We start from the raw sequence: 21947 nt of genomic DNA, 5'->3' as shown, positions 1-21947 counted from the left end.
CTGATTAGAGCCCCCTTTTCTGAACACGGTCTTGCCTATGGGTGAGGCTGGGTTGCCTCTTGCATTGCAGCCCCTACGGTGTTAGTGGATGTGCAGGAGACAGAGCCCGTGATGCAGGAGGAGATCTTTGGGCCCATCCTGCCCCTGGTGACTGTGAGGAGCCTGGATGAGGCCATTGAGTTCATCAAGCGGCGGGAGAAGCCCCTGGCGCTGTATGCCTATTCCAACAACAGCCAGGTGGGGCTTTTCAGGGCTAGGGCCACAGCTTGGGTGAAAAAGGGCAGACTGGTCACACCCCCCTGCTGGGGCTTTAGACTAATGCTGCAAGTTTTAGCAGCCAGCCTGGTTCCATTGAATACTGCACAAAGACACCTGAAGACAGGGCACAGGCAGGACCACTGGTGCCAGGTGGGTGACTGGCACGCTGTCTGTCCTGGCTGGGGCAGCCTCCACTGACAGTAAGAAGTGTTCGAGGGAGGCCCGTCCACACTTCTGAGCCCTGCAAAATTCCTAATAAGCCAAGCTCCTATGAGATTGAAGGACAACACCTTTAAGGACTCCATAGGCAGTGCCTGCCTGGCTGCAGTGGGGATCCAAAAGCATTGTAAAGTGCGCCCCCTAGTGAGTGCTTAAAATAAGGGACTGCTGAGGTAGTGCAGAGGGGGGGACACTTTATTCCCCCAGGGGACTGCCAGAACTCACCCACCCACCCCTGCTCACTTCTGCCTCTTTCAGGTCGTGAACCAGATGTTGGAACGCACTAGCAGCGGTGGCTTTGGAGGCAACGATGGCTTCCTCTATCTGACCCTACCAGCTCTGCCCTTCGGGGGAGTTGGTGAGTTCCTGCCCCACCCCCCATAGTCAAGCCCCACCCCTTACCTCCTTACCCCGTCCCAGAAAGTTCTTTGCTCCTCCCCTTGGATCCAGGTTCTGGGCCTCTGATGGCCTCAGTTTCCCTATCTATAAATCATTATTTGATTGCCCTGCCCTTCTCTGAGCTCCCTTGCAAGCTTTGAGTTTCCCAGGGCTGCCCAGGTGCTGTCTTCATACTCTCTCTCTCTCTCTCTGTGTGTGTGTGTGTGTGTGTCCTTGCAGGCAACAGTGGGATGGGCAGGTACCATGGCAAGTTCTCCTTTGACACCTTCTCCCACCAGCGAGCCTGTCTGCTGCGCAGCCCTGGAATAGAAAAGCTCAATGACCTGCGTTACCCGCCTTATGGTCCCTGGAACCAACAACTGATAAGCTGGGCCATGGGGTCCCAGAGCTGCACCCTTCTGTGAATGCCACACTGACTCCTCTCTCCTGCTGCCTGCCCCAACCTATCTGAGCTTTCAGCGGCTTCCAAGTCCCCAGTGGTTCTTAAAAGGCTGGTGTCTGGCCCAGCCTGTGAACACCCCACTTCTGGAACGAATTCTGAATACACCTGCAGCCAGGCAGACGTATGCCCCTTCTCATAGCACAGCACCCTCAGCAGCCTCCTGACCTTCTGCTTAGACAGAGAAGCTCCCTCACCAAGTCTGGGCAGATCTGGTGACTGAGGGGGACAGACTTTGTTAGATTGTAACAGAATCCCGATAGACAGAGCAGATGTTCACAACTGCATCCACATCTGGAGGGTGGCTTCGTCCCACCTGAAGTGACATGATCATGAACCCAGATCAGACTGGTTGGTGGAATCTGTCTGAAGTGTGTTCATTAGTTATTTTCCAGTAGCTTCTCTTTAATGACCTCACATGGGCAAATTCAGGGGGAAAAGATTTACTCATGGCTCATGGTACCAGAAGATGTAGAAATGACAGAACACAGGTTTGTTCCTAGAATGGCAAGCCAGGAAACAGCAGGAATAGGAAGGAAAGTATGGTTGATTAGTTATGTCTGCTCTGGACCCAGGCAGGGGTGCGTACATACGTACCAGCCACATCTCTGCTCCTAGAAAGATGCAATGAGAGGCAGAATATGAAATTTGAAACTTTGGCATAAAGAAATAGCTCAGTGGTTAAAAACATTGACTGTTCTTCCAAAAGATTCAGCCCGAGACCCCACATGGCAGCACACAATCATCTGGAGCTCTAGCTCCAAGGCATCCAATACCCTTCTTGGCCTCAGCAGAAACCAAGCATGTATGTGATGTGCAGATATACATGAAGGCAAAACACTAATATATGGAGAATAAAAATAACAAAATATTTTTAAATGGAGGATTTGTTCTGGGTGTGGTGTGGCACATGTCTTGAATCCCAACAGAGGCATAGACAGGTGGATCTTTTGATCTTTGTAAGGCTAGCCTGGTCTACGAAATGATTCCAGAGGTCTGTAAAGACCCTATCTCAAGAAACAAAAAACTTCAGGCTTCATCTAAACACAGGGAAACTGAGGCTTCGAGTCAAGAGAGGATTGTGTTGAGCTGATAGAGGATGGCAGGGGCAGAGCTGAGGGTCAGCTTTGTTGAGGATTGTGGGGCTGGAGGCTGGGTAGACAGGATACCTGACCCCTGGGATTGGCCCTTTGTTCTTCCCTAGTCCCCATCCTGGAGCCACCCCAGTTTCCAGCCTTGGCTACTGGGTTCCTAATCCTTACACTCACAGTAAACCTGAGCTAATGGGCTGCAGTTGAGAAAATTAAAAGAAGTATGATGTTAGAAATGTTGGGTGATGGCATCTCCAGAATGGCACATGGGGGACACAGCAGAGGCACATAGCGGGGGCTTATGGATAGATGGAAGAGAGAACAATAAAGAGGGGAGGTACCTGCTGAGGGCAGAGGAGTGTGTGGATATAGATGGGTGGATAAGGCGGTATGATGACCAGACTGGTGGGATAGCGCATGGGGGCAGGTGAGTGGCAGGTTTGGGAGCGGGGTCATGTGGGACCAGCCCTAGGTGCTGGGCCCACGGTGGTCATTAGGTACCAGAGAGACCATAAGAAAATAGAAAATACAGGTGCCATTGTCCTTCGTCCATCCTAGGACACCCGGTTATTAAGAAGAAGCCATAGGACAGCACTGGAGCAGGAGCTGAAGGGATTGGCAACAGAGAAGGTGGTGGAGAGGCAGTGTGAAGCAGAACCCAGGGCTGGAGTGGAAGGCCTGGCTTGATATTAGGCAGGACTCAGGTAGAAGCAAGTATCTGTATCAGGCCATGGCAAGGGGCCTCCTGCCCTGTGCAGGCTGTGTTAGGTTTTTGTTTGTTTGTTTGACAACTTGACATGAACTAGAGTCATTTGGAAAGAGGAAAGCACAACAGAGAAAACATCCCCATCAGATTGACCTGCAGGCAAGTGTATAGGTCATTTTCTTGGTGAATGAGTCTCATGGGGAAGGCCCAGCTCGCTGTGGGTGGTACCATCCCTGGGCAGTGGGTCCAGGGGTGTGGGAGTGAGGCAGGCTGAAGAAGCCATGGGAAGCAAGCCAGTAAGCAGCATCCCTTCACGCCTTTTGCTTCAAGTTCCTGCTATCAGGTTCCTGCCTTGAGTTCCTGTCCTGACTTTCTTCAATGATGGATTTGTGTAGGCCTGTAAAATCATTCATTCTAAGCAGCTCTGGTCATGGATCCTTTATCACAGTTCCAGGAAGCAGGATGCTGTCCATTAGGCTGTGACAGCTTCAGCTCCTGACAGGCAGCACCAAGTTCTAAAAGACTTACCTAACAGGGTGCAGAGGCAAAGGCAGAACCCTTCCTGGGGACCGTGCCTGTGGACCACAGAGAGTTCTCAGTGGCCTCCGGAGGACTACAAAGAGATGTCCCATGCTCCTCTGCATGGCCACTGAAGTTGATTCCTGTCCAAACATCTGTTCTCTAGAAGCTGACACAAGAGGACAGAAGCCAGCTCTGTCTGCCTGCCTTGTCCCCAGTAGCCAGCCAGAGCTGTTCCTGCCTGGTACCTGAATTAATTAGGCAGGTGCATGAGGGCTGAGGGGCAGGGAACAAAGTCACCCCTCAGCTGTTTCCTCTCTCTTCCTCCCCCCAACTAGCCATGTGTCCCTTGAGAAGGGGCCAAGTGCCTCTATCCAATCATCCACAAGCCCATGTCCTGGTCAGTCCACACGTGGCTGCTCTTCCAGGTTTCCACGTAAGCTAGTTTAAAATTTGAACTTCTGATTCACTGAACCTTTCAGGCCATCTGGGCCCTCACCCTCCTCAGTTGTGGTGCTGGCTGCACTCCTCTCCACGCCCCTTTCCCATATCCCCAGGCCCTTTCTGTCCAGTTCTTCCCCAATTCTCCAGGTGGAGGCCATGTGGTCTCTCGGCTGGTCCCTGGCACAGCCTCATCGGTCCTTCCTTGCCTGGCTCTCGTTCCCGAGGCTGGCTTCCACACAGCATCCAAAGCATGTTCAGAGAAAGACAAGGCTGACTGTCACCCCTAGTCCTTGGAGGGAAACCCCAGGCAGATGCTGTAAGTCCCAAGAGGAACCATCCCAGAAGAAAGCTGGAGGATCAGCTACACGACACACACTCATGTCCCCAATGTCACCTCGGGAGTTCCTCAGGGAGATGGCAGGTCATTCGTGAAGGACAGACAGAGATGGGAGTTTGGAGAAAAGCTGGTAAGACAGTGGCCAGTGTCACTTCCTGAGGGGTCAGCAGACCAGGCACAGGGAACAAGGCTGTCAGACTTTTACCAAGATATGAGGCAGGCCAGAGAGGGCTGAGCAGACAGAGGGGACCACAGCCTGATCAGGAGAGGAGAGGATCAGGCCTGGGCCTCCAAAGCCACTGGGTCCACGATTCTCAGGCATGGATCTCTGGCCGCAGACCTTCTTGGATCAAGATTTACAACTTGGGAGTGTGCCACACCCAACCCCAGTAAAATCTGTGTGACAATTTCCACAGACTGAGGCATTAGGCTTCAAAAGGAGGCCTCCTGGAACCAGGTGTGGAACTCTTGCCCAGAACAACATATTGAGCTGTAGCTCTCATGGCAATTTATCTGTTTTGTTTTCTTTTGTTCCTTTTCTTATTTAAACATTCCTGGTAGCCTAGGCCAAGATCTTAAGCGAGAATAATGGGTAAGAAACCATGGCCTTGAGTCGGGGTCACTAACATGACCTTATCCCTGGGAAAACCAACACTTTATAAATCACTTACAAAACTATATAATTATAATAGTATCATGATAGATAAAAATTTTCCCAACAATAAGATTTCATATGGCTACACGTGTGTCATCATAGGTGGGCTTTGGTATATCGTAAAGAATGCCTTAAATAGAAAGAATTAAAATAGTTTAAATTTATCCATTGAAGATTTATTAAAAAAAATCAGACATTAGATGTTAAACAATAATTGACCATAAAGATTTATTAACCTGCTCTTGGAAATATGCACTAGCCCTGGACGACTGCCCCACGGAATACATCCTTTCAGATTTGCTATACTAGGATGGTTTATATTAATCATGATGTTACCTGTCCTGTCTGTAATTCAGTAATACATATTTTTAGAGTTGTAATGCTTGGATGATTTTTGTGTTTTAATGTGCCAAATGATAATACTGGTTACTTGTGATTGCTTCACTGAACATAGTTTCTAAGAGTTGTAATATTTGTTGTTTTTTTTTAATATATAAAAACCCCTAGCCGGTCGGTGGTGGTGCATGCCTGTAATCCCAGCACTATGGGAGTCAGAGGCAGACGGATTTCTGAGGTGGAGGCCAGCCTGGTCTACAGAGTGGGTTCCAGGACAGCCAGAGCTATACCGAGAAACCCTGTCTGGGGGGGGGGGACAAAACAAAACAAAACAACAACAAAAACAAATCCAAAAAACAAAAAACAAACAAACAAAAAAACCCTGCTTGAGAGCTGCAACATATGCTCAGATTCAAACTGCCTCTGGGCTTGTTTCTGTTTGTCACTGCCAAATTCTTACCCACCTGGACTTCGAGGACCCTCATCCCAGGGACCCCCATGCCCAATTGGGGTGGTCCGTGGCAGGGGTGAGGTGGTGGCAACTTAGTTCAGATGCATTTCTGGGCCTCAGTTTCCCGAACTAGAGAGATGTTGGGCTCCAGCCCTCACTCTCCTTGGGGTGTTCTTGCTCTGCAAAAGCCCCCTGTGCCCTTCTCACACCGCGGTGTTTGCCACAGCTGCCCACCTAGGGTGGAGCTTTTAGACCGAGGTGATGTCTTTTGTTCTCCAAGGACCTGCAGATTCTGAGAGGAGCCAGCCACCTGCTGAGCAAACAAACTCGTTTTTGGGAGTTCCCAGCCTTCTAGGGGAAGGATTCCCACCCCCCACCCCCCACACACACCTTTAGATTTGAAACTACCCATTAAACATGGAGCCTTGGTCAGAAAGACGGTCTCTTGGCTTGGCTAGTTGTTTCCCTTGCCCGCCTGTTCTATCGCAGCCCCAGCTTTCCCTCCAGGGGAACGCTTCCCTGAGGCCCCAGGCAGCTATAGCCCGCTGCTGCCTGAGCTCAGGGCGGCCTCACCCTCATTCCCCAGGCAGGATCTAAGGCCCCTGGAACACGCTGCCTCTTTCCGGGTCACACAGCTTGTCAGGAGCTTGCAGGAGCCCTCTCCATCCTGGGGCTCAGAAGAATAACTCATCAGTCCAGCCCTAGCTTTCTCTTCACAACTGTGTCTGCAGAGAGAGTGAGAGGGGAAGGGGGAAGGGAGGGGGAGAGTGGGGGAGGAGAGGGGAGGGATAGAGAGGGGAAGGGGAGGGGAGGAAAGGGATAGAGGGGAAGGAAGGGAGGAGGGGGAGGGGAGGGATAAAGGGGGAGGAAGGGAGGAGGGGGAGAGAGAGGGATAGAGGAGGAGGGGAGGGGGAGGGAGAATTAGGACTCTGCTTTTATGCTAGCTCTCAGCCCCACTTCCACTCTACAAACCCATAGTAACAAGAGAAGCTGGAGCCAGCTGAGGAAATAGGACATTTCCCACTGTGGCCTCCACATAGCTGAACCTCCTGGCAGGAAGGACCCTGAACCCTCCCACCCCCTTAAATAGCCAAGTTGCTAAGCAGTTCCAGTTTGCAAGGCCCTGCAGGAGTCAGCAGGAACCTGGCAGCTGGGGTGCCTTCAGACTGAACACCAAGGCTTTAGGCTGGAGCCGAGCAGGGCCGGGAAGGAGACAGGATACTCGTCCCCTGGGTGGTGGGTAAGGGGCTTGGTAAACGCCCCAAGAACTGTTGACAAAAGGTTCCTGATCTTATGCTTCCTGCTCTCTGCCAAAAGACAGCTGCCAGGCCTCATGAGAACCAAGGTGAGCCCCAGGGCTCCACTGTCCCCACACTGACAGTGCCACGGGGCAGGGTAGGGTCTGCTAAGAGAGCAGACTCAGCCTAGAGTGTGATCTAAGTGACTTTGATAAGGCTACCCAGAGGGCCCCAGCCACCCAGAACACCCAAACTGTCTTGTAAGCTTGGACCTGCACTGTGATCTCATTCCTCCAGAACGTCAGGACATCCTGGGACACGAGGACAGACCTCAGAGCCAACGTGCAGCCAGCGGACAGAGTTAATGGATGGTTCTGTGGGCTGCACGGTTCACTGCCTCTTTCCTCAGCGACCTCTGAACAGCTCTTGGCTCCTGCCAGCTGAGCTCAGGAGGACTGACAGCTGCGGGCCAGGGGACCAGGACTTCCCCAGGACCCCACAGAGGCATCAGGGACAGGAAAGGATCACACCCTATCTTCCAGGTCCAGCTGTCCCTGTGTTCAGAATACCCTTAGCTACTCTGCTGAACTTCAGTTTCCACATGCAGAGCAAACAAAGTCATTTCAGTCACAGTCCTTGAAGGCCATCCCAAAGACCAGGCAAAACATTTTGCAGTTTTGTTTGAAGTATCAGTGAGCTATAAGATTTGAACCCCATAGGTCACAGCTTTAAAGAAATGGAAGATGGGCTGTGAACTGCAAAGACAGAGGCTGGTGCAGAGGGAAGGTGGCCCCAAAAGGACAGGGCTGCTGTGGCCAAAACCAAGTTACTACCCACTGCTGTCTGCCTTAAGTCGCCTTAGAGAAAGCACCTCTCCGCATGGATCTGAGCAGGGCACCAGGCAGGCACTGTCTACCCCTGAGGGACCATCAGGCAGCAAAGCCAAGTCCTTTCTGAGGACAGGGAGACATGGTTCCAGGTCAGGAATCTCTAGGCAGGCACAGCTTCCAGCTTGAGTCCCCAGAGACCCTTGCAAGTAGAACTGTCCCAAGGACAGGAACCTGTGGCCCCAGAGACCTGAACCCATTAGGCCGAGGAGGAGTGGGGGCAGAGCTTAGGCGCTAGGGGTGGGGCCCTGCGAACTTTGGCTACATGGCTCTCAGCCCAGCTACCCGCCTCCAGTGTTCTGCCAACTTGGCACAAACACTTCCTGCCTGGGACCTGCAGGCCTGTAAATACCAGGCCTGTGAATACAGCCACGTAGGAGGTGGATGCATTAGGCCTGTGGCCTAGAGAAGCCCAGACTCGAACCAGAAGGTAAGAGGCTCGCAGAGGCTCCTGACAAGTTCAGAGGAGGGTGCAGAGGTGGCCTGGACCCCAGACACCTGCTGCACAGCTTAGAGGGTGACGGTCCCTGGAAAGCTCGGCATTGGCTTTACCATCTATAAAATAGCTCTGTGGTAATGGTGGTGTGGGTGGGAACAGTCTACCTTCTGAATGTCTGAGTCCCCCTTCTCATCTTAGGTCCTCAGAGAGAAAAGTGGGGAGACCAACACTTGCCCTGAGAACATTCCAGAAGAGGGACTAGGGTTGCAAAGGGGACAAAAACTTGGCTGCTGGTGTCTTGAACTTGACTTCTGGGTACAGGTGGATCATAGCTGACACCACCAACCTCTCCACGAGCAACCTCCTGCCTCAGACTCCTCAGAGCCGGGGAGCTCACTCTACTGTCCGGGCTCCGTGGACTCTGCTCCACGTCTCTTGTGCACTTCTCGCCCGCGCTGGGATGTCCTCCCTGCCTGGGTCCCGGGAGCCCCTGCTCCGTGTGGCTGTGACGGGAGGCACCCACGGAAATGAGATGTGTGGCGTCTACCTGGCCCGGAACTGGCTACAGGACCCAGGGGAGCTGCGGAGACCCAGCTTCTCAGCCATGCCGGTGCTGGCCAACCCAGCAGCCACAGCTGTCTGTCGCCGTTACATAGACCGTGATCTCAACCGCACCCTCACCCTCACCTTCCTTGGGTGAGTCCCCTCGGCCAGGCCGGCTGGTCCACAGCCAGGTACTAGCATCCCTACAGACTGGCCACAGCAGCTGGCGAGGCATCTCTGCTTTGTCTCAATGACCAAATGGTTTAGAGAGACGCAGATCAATGGCACCTCTTCCAGGAAGTCTGTCCTGTAGGCCAGACTCTTACCAGCTGGAGTGAGACACATGCGGGGAGCAGGACCAACGTGTGAGCCTCTGGTTTTCTGGAGACACAGAAAAAGACCCGGGTGGAAGTGGGCCTACATGAAGCATGAGGCCTGGCCAAGAGCAGTCAGGGAAGGCTTCTTGTAGGAGGCAGCATCCAGCTAATCCCCCACCTAAAGGTGAGAACTTAGCCAAGGAAAGGGAGCCTGAAATGATGGGGACTGATGTCCGCCATTCCTTTCCCCACAGTTCCAAGGCTACCCCCGATGACCTGTATGAGGTGAAGAGAGCCCGCGAGTTGAACCAGCTACTGGGTCCCAAGGGCACAGGCCAGGCTTTTGACTTTATCCTAGACCTGCACAACACCACAGCGAACACTGGGGTCTGCCTCATCTCTGAAGCCTCCCAAAGCTCCTTCAACTTGCACCTGTGCCACTACCTACAGGTGGTCCCTAGAGGGCAGAAGGGAGGGTGGGGAGGGAGCAGAGGGACCAGGGCCACCTGAGGTACTCCAGACTGTAACCTGCCAACTAAGGAAAAGAGGTGGGGCAGGGTGGATGACCCTGTGCTCCCTGCACACTGCTCTTCTCAGCGTCAGTGCCTCAGTTTCCCCTCTCAAGAAGGCCTGGATCCTCACTGGTCCCTCTCACCCCACAGCTGCAGAACCCGGGGCTGCCCTGCCGCCTCTTACAGTTTGAGCCGCATGAGGCAGAGACCTACAGCGTGGACTCTGTGTCTAAGAATGGAATCTGTGAGCTGGGGGGGGTGGGGAGGAGGGCGGGCGGGGTCCGCAGGGAGGGGGAGAAGCCAGGAGGGGCGGAGAAAAGGCGCAGAATCAGGACGGGGGCAGGACCTCGGGGGGGGGGCGTCTGCCTCACTTCTCCTTTCCCGGCCCCCAGCTCTGGAGCTCGGCCCCCAACCTCAGGGCGTGCTGCGGGCCGACCTGTTCTCCCTGATGCGAGCTCTGGTGGCGGCCATTCTGGACTTCATCGAGCTCTTTAACCAAGGTGAGACCCTCCAGCAGCTTTGCAGGGAAACTGAGGTCTGAGGAAAGGCTTGGCTTCTAGAAACCGGAGAGCCAAGTGGTCACACCGAGCCTCTACACAGACAAGGACTTCCCCGCCTTTGAGATGGATATCTACAAGATCTTGGGCAAGGTGGACTTCCCGCGTACTACAGATGGCGACCTAGCGGGCACTGTACACCCTCAACTGCAGGTCTGTGTTGTGGGGCCGGGGGTACCCTGAACATCCAACTGAGCCCCCAGTACCTTAGAATCCCGAACCGAACCGGAAGTTGGTCCAGTCCACACCTGCACCGAGAGCCCCTCCCTGAGCCTGGCAATTGGAGCAAGGGTCGTTGTTAAACATGGTCTTGTAGCCTTTTTTTTTTTTTTTTTGGCTTTTCCGAGACAGGGTTTCTCTGTGTAGCTATGGCTGTCCTGGAACTCACTCTGTAGACCAGGCTGGCCTCGAACTCAGAAATCCGCCTGACTCTGCCTCCCACAGTGCTGGGATTACAGGTGTGCGCCACCACCGCCCGGCTTTTTTTTTTTTTTTTTTACAGCTGTCTTAGTATTTTAATCTCATTTATGACATCTGGGAGAGCATCCTAAGCCAGAGCTGCCCATACACTTTGCAAATGCTGTATAACAACAGATATTTTAGAGATTTTACTTTAAAAAGTATAAACATGTTTGATACTTTGTCAAAGAGGAGACTGTATACAAGAGTGATTCTAGTGAGAGTATTTCTTGATGACATCATAGCCATTTTAATTTGCATAGTACACACCATGATGTTCTTGAAACACCAAAATCACCCTGGTGACACATTTCTCAGAACTAATCTTGTCTCTAAGCAGTGCTGCTTTGCAAGGGTAGGGTTACTCCCTGGGGGCAGGGTTGGGGGTGGGGTGAGGGGCAGAGGTCACAGCCCCAGCAACATTGGCCGGGGCTCTTCTCCCAGGACCATGACTTTGAGCCACTGAGGCCTGGTGAACCCATCTTCAAGCTGTTCAACGGAGAGGACGTACTGTATGAGGGGGACTCCACTGTGTACCCTGTGTTTGTTAATGAGGCTGCCTACTACGAGAAGCACGTGGCATTCCTGAAGTCTGAGAAGATACACGTCTCAGTGCCTGCCCTGCCAGGGTTGACCCCCAGCTCCACCCAAACTCCCTAACCCAAGTCATTCCTGCCTGGCCTCAGTTTCCCTATCTGAACAATGGGTCCCAAGCCCAGGGTCCCCTGTCTCACTCTGGACACCATATCCCTTTCCAGACAACTGATCTCATGATACAAAATAGACTGTGCCCAAAAATGCGGTTCTTGTTCTTTGCCTAGTTTGGGCTTTGACTAGGGAGGTGGACGGAGGAGGGGAGGAATGCCCACAGGATCATGTGTGAACCTTTACATGTGGGCATGCTGAAGGAGATCCAGCTAATGTAACCTGGGATCTGGGGCCAGTGATAGCCATCTCTGTGTCTGTATTTGGCCACACACATCCTGGGGATAAAGAGAGATCCTATATGTGGAGGAAGATCTGGAGATGGACTTCCAGGAGCCCGGTGGGGGCAGGGGTGCCCAGCCCCCTCCTGGCATGTTTCCATGTAAGTGTGAACAGCTGTGCTTGCCCATGTTTGTACCTACCCGAGTATGTGTGTGGTCCCAAGAGCCCCGGGCCCACAGTGTTCATTTGAGGCGATCTGTGCAAAGCTAGGCACACGGCCCAGATGTGAATTTCCAGATGGCTCAGGGGAGTCAGGATGCTGACGGGGTGCACCCAGGACAACTGCCCAGCTGCAAGGGCGCTGGGAGGAGATGGGCGGGGTTGGGCAGAAGGAAGCCCAAGAGAGCAGCCAAGGCCCCTTCACTGCCACCTTCTCAACCACCCCCACACAGACATGAGGGGACCCGTGAAAGGTCCCAATGGTCCCCCAGCCCTCAACTGCTGCCCTGCTGGGCAGGCACACTGCCAACTACTCAGGAAAGGTCAGGGTCCAGGCCCAGCGCTCTGCCCTCCCACCCCCAAACTCCCTGGGCCTCTGCAGGTGGCCTGGCTCATCCGTCTCCCTGCGGCCATGGCTGCCACACCGCCTCCTGGTATTGAGCCGTGAGATGAGAAGGTGTGAAGGATATGGGTGCTCCAGGGAGCAGCTGGCAGGCAAGATGGATGAGAGGGCAGCGGGGCCAGAGGAGCCTGGGGCAGGAGGGAGGGCTGCAGGGTGGCTTGCCTTGCAGTGTGTGTGCACGTGTTCTCGTCCTGTCTGTGAGTCTGTACACATACAGAAGCCTCACCCACTGTCCTGCCATGGACAAGCCTTTGAGTTCATGAGTACATGTAGGCATGTGACTTAGCATGTTCATGCTCATATGTGTGTGTTTCCCATTACATGTAGACCAGCCCACTTCTGAGAATCTGGGCTGTGGAGGAGCAGCTAAGTCTGGGACAGGATCCCAAACCTCTCTCTTCTCTTCTACTTCCCACCCACCACACTGAATTCTGGGGCGGGAGGGCTGGGGCACACTTCACTGGAGGACCCTGGGAGATGCTGCCACTCTTTGACTTGCAGACAGCACCCTTCCTGCCTGGCTGAGAGCACCAAAGCCAATGTTAGTGTCCAGGATTGTATGGATCTGTGCGGGGTGGGATCCTTTCAACTGTCCCCCCTCAGCATCCCCAGTGTGTGTGTGTGTGTGTGTGTGTGTGTGTGTGCACACGCATGTCTCCGTCTCCATGTCTCCAGCTTCAGGCTGGAATCTGGGTCTGAGGGGCACTGGATGACTGGCAGGGAGAGGCCGGTCTCTCTAGCCTGTGCCCCAAGTGTTAGAAGAGGAAAGCTCCCCTCCAGCCATGGCTTAGGTTCTGCCCCTGTTTGCCCTGGCAAAGGCCATGGCCTCTATGAACACAGCCTCTAACACAAGCCTCTGCACAGCCTCTAACACAAGCCTCTGCACAGCCTCTAACACAAGCCTCTGCACAGCCTCTAACACAAGCCTCTGCACAGCCTCTAGCACAAGACTCTGCAGGGTCTGGATACTCCCTGGCAGGGTGGGCGGAGGTAACCTGACCACGTGGGCTGTTAAGTACAGGCAGCTAGTCAAGGGATGCTCTCAAGGAAGGAAGCCTTGGCTTAGAGGAAGCCCAACCTCTGGGCAGTGACTAGGTTTCCCGTAGAAAAGATGGGGAACCTTGGAGAGGTGTCCGGCAAGGCTGGAGAGAGACCCGTGTGCACAGCGGATGCTCAGCCTGCCTCAGTCTACCTAATGGAGATGATAGGTGACCGTCACGTGAGTGGTAACCCATGCTATGGTGCTCTTCAGCTAAGGCTGGCCCATCACAGAGACACTGTTCACTGAAGTCAGGGACACTGAGGCACTGGACTGGCAGGAGAGTCTGAATATCTTACCACCCAATCTGGAGTTCCCTCTGCCTCTCTCGTCTTTCCCGCCTGTCCATTGCAGGGACAAGCTGGAAGCTTGTGGGGACAATACCAGTAGGCCGGGGTCTCAGGCTAGGAGAGAGGGCACCACCTCTGCACTTAACCCGCATCTGCTGCCTCTCCTGCTGCCTCCCCTTCAGCCCTTCCATCTAGGCAGAGCCTGGCCCCTGTGGACACCAGGCTGTCCTCAAGATGGCACCCCGCCCCCACCTACACTGGGGCCCATTGATCAGGAATAGCTGGGAGGCCTCTTAGCTGGAGAAGGGAGTGAGGACCAGGAGAGGAGAGGGGGAGTTTTGCAACGTCACAACCTTCCCACCTGCCCCCTTCCGCATGAGCCTGTCTCCAGAGCCAAACCCAGCCAGTGGCCCAGCTCCAGACATTACACTCAGAGGTGGTTTGGAGACGCCCACCAGAACATCCCAGAGCCGGGCTTTATGAACATACAGACCAAGTGTCCAGCTCAGGAGGAAGAGCCTCAGCCAGGAATTTGGACAGGGAAGTACTGAGAACTGGGGACCTGGGCCTGCGTGGGAGTGAGGTGGGCGGCTGAGCACAGGAAGCAGTCCTCTGTAGCTCACTGGCTCCCCTCCCCGGGCGAGGCTGCAGCCTAGCCTGAGCTTAGATTCGGCTGTCCGCATGGCAGGTAAGCATGGGCTCAGCCTCACGGATCGCTCTTGTGCATCAGGGCTGCAGAGGACATGGCCCAGACCTTGTCCGCCCATGCTCTGTAAGCCCTCCAGTGGTGTCATGCTAAGACACCTCCAGCCACCCGTCTCTTTATCATTCATAATCATTGCATGCACATATTCCTACACATATATGCATGTGGGTGTGCATGGCGGGGGTAGGATAGCCACAGAACGTTTGCAGGAGGTCAGAGGGCAACTTCTGTGGAGCTGGTATTCTCCTCCATCTTGTTGGCTATGGAAATGAGACTTATGTGTTGTCTGCCTGCGGAGAGGCCCCTCCAGCCCCCCACCTGTCCAATAGTGAGTGCCCTTTGCTCTTGCTTAGCTGGGAATGGAGGCCTTGCCTCCTCACTCCTGCCCACAACAAATTCCTTGGATCCTCCCATTCTCAGACCCTTACTGGAATGTTCTCCACAAATTTTTGGTTTTTTGTTTGTTTGTTTGTTTGTTTGTTGTATTCTAAGCAGAGGGCTCATGTAGCTGAGACTTACCTAAGTCACTGCATCCCTAAGGGTGACTTCAGTCCCCAAGCACTGTGAGTACAGATGTGCACCACATCTGGTCCCAAATACCCTCCTTTAAAACCTAGTGCTGGGCATGAAAACCAATCCCCATGGACGCTAGGCAAGTGCTCGGTGGCTGAGCTACACCCCAGCGGTGCCTTCAAACCGTAGTGAGCACACGGAATACAATGCTTACCGGGCTGACTATGTGAAAACATATAGCTCGTGGCATTAGGACATTCACGGCTGTGTGCCCCTAACCACAGTCTGCTTATTGTTTTGCCCATCTTATAAAGCTGAAACTTTCTTTTTTTTGGGGGGGGGGTTGGGTTTTTTTGGATTTGTTGGGTTTTTTTTTTTTTTTTTTCCGAGACAAGGTTTCTCTGTATAGTCCTGGCTGTGCTGGAACTCACTCTGTAGACCAGGCTGGCCTAGAACTCAGAAATCCACCTGCCTCTGCCTCCCAGAATGCTGGGATTACAGGCGTGTGCCACCACCACCCGGCTAAGCTGAAATTTTCATCCCAACTGAACATTTCCTCCTCTGCCTGTCCTGGAAACCCCCACTTTCTGTGTTTCTGTAATTTTTTTCACCATCTGTGAATAGAATTATACAGACCTGCCTTGTGCTTCTGGCCTATCTCACATAGCAGAATGTTCTCCCCGTCTCTCCCCACTGCATCAGAAAGCCCTTTCCTTTGAAGGGTGAGTAGTATGCCATTGTGGGCTACATTCTTCATCTACCTGTCTGTCAGTGGACACTCGATTGCTTCTGCCTTTTGGCTACCAAAGCAGGGCATCCCTGGGGTGGGTGTGCAGACACCTGTGCTTGGGTTCCTACTTTGCTGATTCTGTTTAGTTTTGTAAGGAACCTCTGATCTTCAAAGGCTGCACTGTTTTATATTCCCACTAACCCTAGGATTCCAACTTCTCCATAATTCCGCTCACATTTGTTAAATTCTAGGTTCTTTTCTTGTCCGCACAGTCATCTTGATGGCTGGCCAGTATCTTACTGAAACTAGTACCTTTGTTTTGTTTGTAGTTTTGGAATCAGAGTCTTATCCGTTTTGTTTACTCATTAAATTTCCTTTACTTCCTCTTTAATATATATTTGAGACCGGGACAGGGAGACAGGGACAGGGAGACAGGGTCTCGTGTAGCCCAGGCCAGCCTCAACACACTATGTAGCTGAGGAGAGCCTTGACCTTCTGACCCTCCTGCTTCTATCTCTCAAGTGCTGGCCACCACCCACCATGTTGCATATATTTTTAATGTCACAATGGGAACTGAGCCCAGAATTTTGTGCACAGTAGGCAAGGAATCTACCAACTGTGTGTTGTGTGCCCAGCTTGGGGGAGGTCATTTTTTCATTACTATTTAATTCTTCTGTGTGTGCTGGTTAGCTGTCCACTTCATACTAACCAGACATTTTGGAAGCGGGAACCTCACCGGAGGGATTGCTTGCATCGGATTGGCCTGTGAGCATGCCTACAGGGCACTTTCTTGATTAGTGATTGATGTGAAGGATGCAGCCCACTGGTGTGTGGTACCACCCCTGGGCAGCTGGTCCTAAATTGGATAACAAAGCAGGCAGAACAAGCCATGAGGAGAAAGCCAATCAGCAGGCTTCCCCCATGGCCTCTGCGTCAGCTCCTGCCTCCAAGCTCCTGCCAGACTTCCCTGGTGAAGGACTGCGACCTGAGAGCCAAAATAACCCTTTCTTCCTCAATGCACTTTCAGTCACGTTTACCAGAACAATTGAAAGTAAACCAGCCCAGTGTGTGCACAGCAAGTCAGGGGGTAAGCAAAGGTGGATCTCTCCTTCTCCACCTCAGTCCTGGGAATCGAACCAGGTATTCGGGCTTGGCAGCAAGCTCCTTTACCTGCTGAGCTGTCTCACAGCCCAAGTATTATCATTTAAATAAAAGACTGGAGCGTTTGGAAGCTTTTGGCCAAGGCTTGTGCTGCAAATGATGACTGAGACTGTCCAGAACAGGGAGGGGGCATTCACAGCCATGAGTGTCCTAATGCTGTGAGCTGAAACACGGTTAGCATGGTAAAGTTTACATTATGCACACTTAGCCACAGTGTAAAGGTTTTGCTGGGGAAACAGCTCAGGTTTTAGGGTCTGGGGAAGATCACTTGTATGATCTGAGAGCTCCCTTCAGCCTCCTTCCCATCAAACAGAACTGGGGAGCTCCACACAGCTTAATCAGCTCCTCTGAAGAGCCTCCTGCGTGCCCCACTGTGCTCTCACCAATGCATTGTCTGCCCTCTGAGATGGGGAAACTGGGGGTCCAGGAGGTGAGACAATTTGCCCACAGCCATGCAGCTGCTTGGCTCTACCTTCCAGGATCTTGCTGGGGAAAGACTTTAAATTAGGCACAGTGGCTATAATCCTAGCACTTGAAAAGCTAAGGCAGGAGGAGGATTCCCTCTAGTTTGTGGCCAGTCTTGGCTACCAAATATCACCAAGCCTCAACACTCCTACCCAAATAGTCGTGGTGACACATGCCTGTTACTCTAGGCCCTGGGAAGCGGAGGCAAAAGGATCAGAAGTTTAAGTATATCTTTGGTTACATAATGAGTTTGAGGCCAGCCTGGGCTACATGAGGCCTTGTCTCAGGGAAAAACTAAAGAAGAGAAGTTCATAGTAACTAACTGTGGAGTGATGTTGGCTGACAGTACTGGGGACAGAAGACAGGGACACAGGCACAGTCTGAAAGATGAGGTTGAAGGGACGGTGAGTCAGGCTGACCGGGACTGATTCACCCTCTCTCCACAGTCTTCCTGTCTGCTGGCCTTGGGGTACTTGCTCCTCCAGATACCTGTCCTGTGACCAGCACCAGCTGGGAGTCCCCACTGGGGACACCATTCCCCTCAGGTTCCTGCGCCATGTCCACAGAAACCCAGGCCATGGCAGAGCCCACTGGGCAGGGCCCCAAGAACCCACGTGTGTCCAGCGTGATGGTGCAGCTAGAGATGAAGCCACTGTGGGAAGAATTCAACCAGCTGGGCACAGAGATGATTGTCACCAAAGCGGGCAGGTGTGGGCATGGAGAGTGGGGGCTGGGCCGGGGCCGGGGCCGGGGGAGGGGCAGAGCCCGGCTGAGCACCTCCCTCCCACAGGAGGATGTTCCCGACCTTCCAGGTGAAGATCTTAGGCATGGACACGCTGGCTGACTACGTCCTGCTCATGGACTTCATCCCACTGGACGACAAGAGATACAGGTCAGGCCCGCGAGGGAGCGAAGGTGCTGAGAACAGGAACGTGACCCTAAGGGCAGACAGGGTGAGGAGGAGCCCTTCTGAGTCCACACCAGGGGGGGCCAGCCTAGAGCAACAGGTCTTAGGCAGAAGAAAGGGCGAATGGGCTAGCCTGAGGCATACACAATTAAGAAGCAAAGATGCCCACCAGGTGGACTGAGCATGACAAGGGGAGGCTCAGTGTCTTCACCATCACCTGGTGGTTACGAGTAGGGCAGGAATGACCCCTGACCTCTCCCTCTGCTCCCCCAGGTACGCCTTCCACAGTTCGGCCTGGCTGGTGGCGGGCAAGGCCGACCCTGCCACACCTGGCAGAGTGCACTTCCACCCTGACTCGCCAGCCAAGGGTGCCCAGTGGATGCGGCAGATTGTGTCCTTTGACAAACTCAAGCTGACCAACAACCTGATGGACGACAACGGCCACGTGAGGCACAGGCCACTGGGCTGTCGTGGGGAGGGACAGAGCCAGGCACAAGGGGGTGGGACTGTGATTGTGATAAAGCCTGGAGCTAGCTGGCAGGGCTGTGTGGTATTGGCATGGACATCTAAAGGAAGAGAGGAAGAGGAGGCGAGAGGGGAAGCCGTCTGAGGCCTAGGGGTTAGCCTGAGCTAAGATCCTGAGACCAGAAAACATGGAGGGAGCAGAGAAACTGCAAGGAGACTTCCAGTGGGGCTGGACAAGGATGGGGGGGCATTGAGGGGTGGGGAGGGAGGTTGTCCCACAGGGCCAAGAGCCTGAGGTGAGAACCCAGGCTTTACCTCTCTGTGGGTCGAAGCTACAGGGGTTAGAGCAGGTGGGTGTGTCTTGCCTGGCTGCTGTGTGGTGAATGGGCATAAGGAATGGTGTGGAGGCAGGGAGGCAGCTGAGGAGATTGGGTGAAAGATGACCAGGGCTGCTACAAGGTGATAGTCAAGTTCTACATAGTTCTGAAGGCAAAGCTCCCGGTGGACAGTGGGCAAGAAGAGGGGGTAAAGGAGTCCTGGGCCCAGGGAGGGTGGCCGCACCAGCTCCACCCCTGCACTCAGCTCCCGCCCTCCTGCAGATCATCCTCAATTCCATGCATCGTTATCAGCCCCGTTTCCACGTGGTCTTCGTGGACCCACGCAAGGACAGCGCCCGCTACGCCCAGGAAAACTTCAAGTCCTTTGTCTTCACAGAGACGCAGTTCACAGCTGTGACCGCCTATCAGAACCACCGGGTGGGTCGCCCCACAGCTCCCGAGGGCCAGCTCAGCTCTGAGGGGCAGAGACTGAGGCCGGAGGTGCCTCTGTCCCCTCGCCATCTGCCTTCCTGCTGGCACTGGAGATCCTGGGCTGGGGGCAGGGGTCTGCGTCCTGCTGACTGGAGTTCCCAGAGGACAGAGTGGCTTCTGGGAAGTGTGGGCTTCCAGGGCTCAATGGCTGGAGCCCAGGCCACAACTATACTTTCTTTCTGTAGATCACACAGCTGAAAATTGCCAGCAACCCCTTTGCCAAAGGCTTCAGAGAGGCTGACCCGGACTCATGGTATCGTCTCACTCCTGCCTTCTTGCTCTAAGCCCAGCTTTGCCCTGCCTCTCCATCCCAGGCAGCTCCTAAGGACTTCACTCCTCACTGCTTCATGGTCATGTCCTCTAGTTTGCCCTGGGATCCCCTATCTGACTCTGACCAAAACATCTGGGGGCGGGCTCCCTTGCCTCTTACCCATTCCTGCTTGCCCTATCTTCAGGCCTGTGACCCCCCGGCCTTTGCTCAGTGTCCCTGCCCGGAGTCGTAGCAGCCTTGGTCCCTGCCTGCTTAAGGGCTCTGCAGAACGAGAGAAAGGTGAGGACCCAACCCAAACACAACGGCAGGCACTGAGGCCTCCAGGAAGGGGCTTCACCATGATGGGCTACGTCCTCATCCCCGAGCCCTACCTGGGCAGGAAGGCACTGGAGAGAGCAGGGCAGGGACAGGGTTTGGAGCAAAGGAGGGGTGCCTGCTGGGCTTCCTGGAGGAGGTGGATCCTGAGTTGGGCACTGGAGACTAAAAGCTCAGCTTGGGACTGGGAGACGGTGGATAGAGAAGGTAAGGAAGAAAGGCCAGGCAAAGAACAAGGACAAAGACTACACAGGCCGAGATGTACGGCCAGGGACAAGACAGACAAGGTAGGCCTCACTGTTAGGACTGGGGATGTGAGGGCAAATCTGGTCCATTCAAACCGTTTTCTCCCTCAGACACCAGCAAAGCTTCAGTTTCCGGTTCCAGGACCCCTACTCAGCCACACCATCAGCTGCTGCCTGCCCCGGATGTCCTACTGGCCCCTGCCACCTACAGACCCCTCCCTTACCAGAACCTGTACCCTGGACCCCCAAGCCATGCCGGGACCTCAAGAGCTCGGCTGGCACCTTACCCTCTCCCCAACATTAGCACTGCTGGAGACCAGGAAGACCCAATCCTCACAGCTGGGCTGGGGCTCCTGCCCACCTCTGCCTTGTGCCTGGTGCCTAACCAAGACTCCCAGTGATGGCCAAGGGCTGTGGAAGCCTCTCACCCTGTGCCCCAGCTCTCCTGCCCTTCTCTGTAAGACATCTCTTCAGGAGAGCAGTGCAACTGGAGGCCCTGGTGGTAGTGGTTCCTGCCTCAAAGCCAGTCTGGGGCCTGCTGGCCTTGGAGTCCCGCCTACTTCCTACTCAAAAGCCCTGAATCTTGCCCTGCCTCCCGTCCCCGCCCCTGCCCCCGCCCCCCACCCCAGGATGACGCCTCTAAATCCTGCTTCGATTGTCCTTCCTCCACATTAAACTGCTTGGCAACAGCAGTCACAGTGCTTCTGTCCACAGGAACTCTCAGACCACACAGTCCCATCACCTTTACAAGTCTCCAAAAGCTAGACCCAGAGTACAGGGTGATGATAACTGACTACACCAGCAAGGCTGCGGTTAACCTGCTGTGTTCCCTATTTTGTGCACCCATATAAGGATGGAAGTGGCTCAGAGGTTTCTGCTCACAGTCACACAGCAAAGTACAGTTGGCACTCGTCATTCTATTTTTTTAAAAATATTTATTTATTTATTATATGTAATTACACTGTAGTTGTCTTTAGACAGACCAGAAGAAGGTTGTAAGCCACCATGTGGTTGCTGGGATTTGAACTCAGGATCTTCAGAAGTGTAGCCAGTGCTCTTAACTGCTGAGCCATCTCTCCAGCCCTCGTCATTCTATTTAAATGCAGCTCTAAGGCTGATCCTGAGCCCCAGGGGCCATCGAAATGTGCCTAATATGATAGGGATCTCACAGGCCAAAGTAGGGATGGGTGTACACTTGGAGATCTGGAGGTAAAGTCCGGGTTGAAGTCCTGTCGCTCGAGTCTGGTGGGATAGGCTGAGGGAGGCGCCGGAGGACTCTGACTCTGCTCCGAACCGGAGCTCTTCCTGTGAGACGTTCCGGAAAGCATGGACACCCAAGAGACGAGAGAAAGGGGGCCCAGAAGATCTTCAGCAGCCAGACATCCCAACTCCCGAACCCGAAATCAGGACCCATCAAACTCAGGTTACTCAAGCGTTCCAGAAACACCGAGTCCAAACCGACTGGGCCACACCGATAGGGAAGTCACGGCCCCCCGGCAAGGAACTCAAGCCAAGCTGGCCAGCTTTTCCGAACACGCCTTCCATCAGCTCTAGGCCACGTCTTTCCTTTAGGTGGCGCTCTGGTCCCTGAACACAAAACCACTTCTGCCCTCATCTAGCAAACTCCACCCCAGATGCCCCAAATGCCATCTCTGTCGCCCAATAGCAGCAAAGCC

General features: G+C 53.8%; 3 protein-coding genes across 4 annotated transcripts in view; all 3 read left to right on the top strand.

Annotated features, from left to right (window-relative positions):
- The window catches only part of LOC127693205 (aldehyde dehydrogenase family 3 member B2), a 3730-nt gene extending 2450 nt beyond the window's left edge, over positions 1 to 1280 (top strand). The window contains exons 6-8 of the mRNA XM_052193824.1: positions 71 to 237; positions 736 to 835; positions 1096 to 1280. Coding sequence (XP_052049784.1) covers positions 71 to 237; positions 736 to 835; positions 1096 to 1280 — 452 coding nt within the window. The remainder of the gene's footprint in view (positions 1 to 70; positions 238 to 735; positions 836 to 1095) is intronic.
- A 6991-nt stretch (positions 1281 to 8271) lies between these two features.
- On the top strand, positions 8272 to 11587 carry Acy3 (aminoacylase 3). 2 transcript variants are annotated; one of them, XM_052193843.1, is made up of 7 exons: positions 8272 to 8409; positions 8740 to 9114; positions 9533 to 9728; positions 9941 to 10034; positions 10183 to 10290; positions 10391 to 10500; positions 11251 to 11587. In XM_052193843.1, the coding sequence occupies exons 2-7, from the start codon at positions 8879 to 8881 to the stop codon at positions 11464 to 11466; spliced, it is 960 nt and encodes a 319-aa protein (XP_052049803.1). In that variant the 5' UTR covers positions 8272 to 8409; positions 8740 to 8878; the 3' UTR covers positions 11467 to 11587. The 2 variants fall into 2 exon arrangements, with proteins under 2 accessions (XP_052049803.1, XP_052049792.1); XM_052193832.1 differs by having other exon boundaries at positions 8617 to 9114.
- A 6118-nt stretch (positions 11588 to 17705) lies between these two features.
- Tbx10 (T-box transcription factor 10) lies at positions 17706 to 20753 on the top strand. Its single transcript, XM_052193915.1, has 7 exons — positions 17706 to 17967; positions 18050 to 18151; positions 18440 to 18611; positions 19231 to 19386; positions 19626 to 19693; positions 19896 to 19990; positions 20383 to 20753. The coding sequence occupies exons 1-7, from the start codon at positions 17816 to 17818 to the stop codon at positions 20670 to 20672; spliced, it is 1035 nt and encodes a 344-aa protein (XP_052049875.1). The 5' UTR covers positions 17706 to 17815; the 3' UTR covers positions 20673 to 20753.
- Positions 20754 to 21947: the final 1194 nt, after the last annotated feature.

Source organism: Apodemus sylvaticus, chromosome 1 (genome assembly GCF_947179515.1).
Source record: "Apodemus sylvaticus chromosome 1, mApoSyl1.1, whole genome shotgun sequence".
Classification (NCBI taxonomy): Eukaryota; Metazoa; Chordata; class Mammalia; order Rodentia; family Muridae; genus Apodemus; species Apodemus sylvaticus.
The sequence above is the reverse complement of the archived record's forward strand: the minus strand, read 5'-3'. Positions and strand labels throughout refer to the sequence as shown.

Coding starts and splice junctions, on each gene's coding strand:
- Acy3 (XM_052193843.1), top strand. CDS start 8,879: ATGTCCTCCCTGCCTGGGTCCCGGGAGCCCCTGCTCCGTGTGGCTGTG. Junction 9,115..9,532: donor CTCACCCTCACCTTCCTTGG/GTGAGTCCCCTC, acceptor CTTTCCCCACAG/TTCCAAGGCTACCCCCGATG. Junction 10,035..10,182: donor TGTGTCTAAGAATGGAATCT/GTGAGCTGGGGG, acceptor CCCGGCCCCCAG/CTCTGGAGCTCGGCCCCCAA.
- Tbx10 (XM_052193915.1), top strand. CDS start 17,816: ATGTCCACAGAAACCCAGGCCATGGCAGAGCCCACTGGGCAGGGCCCC. Junction 17,968..18,049: donor ATTGTCACCAAAGCGGGCAG/GTGTGGGCATGG, acceptor TCCCTCCCACAG/GAGGATGTTCCCGACCTTCC. Junction 18,612..19,230: donor TGATGGACGACAACGGCCAC/GTGAGGCACAGG, acceptor GCCCTCCTGCAG/ATCATCCTCAATTCCATGCA.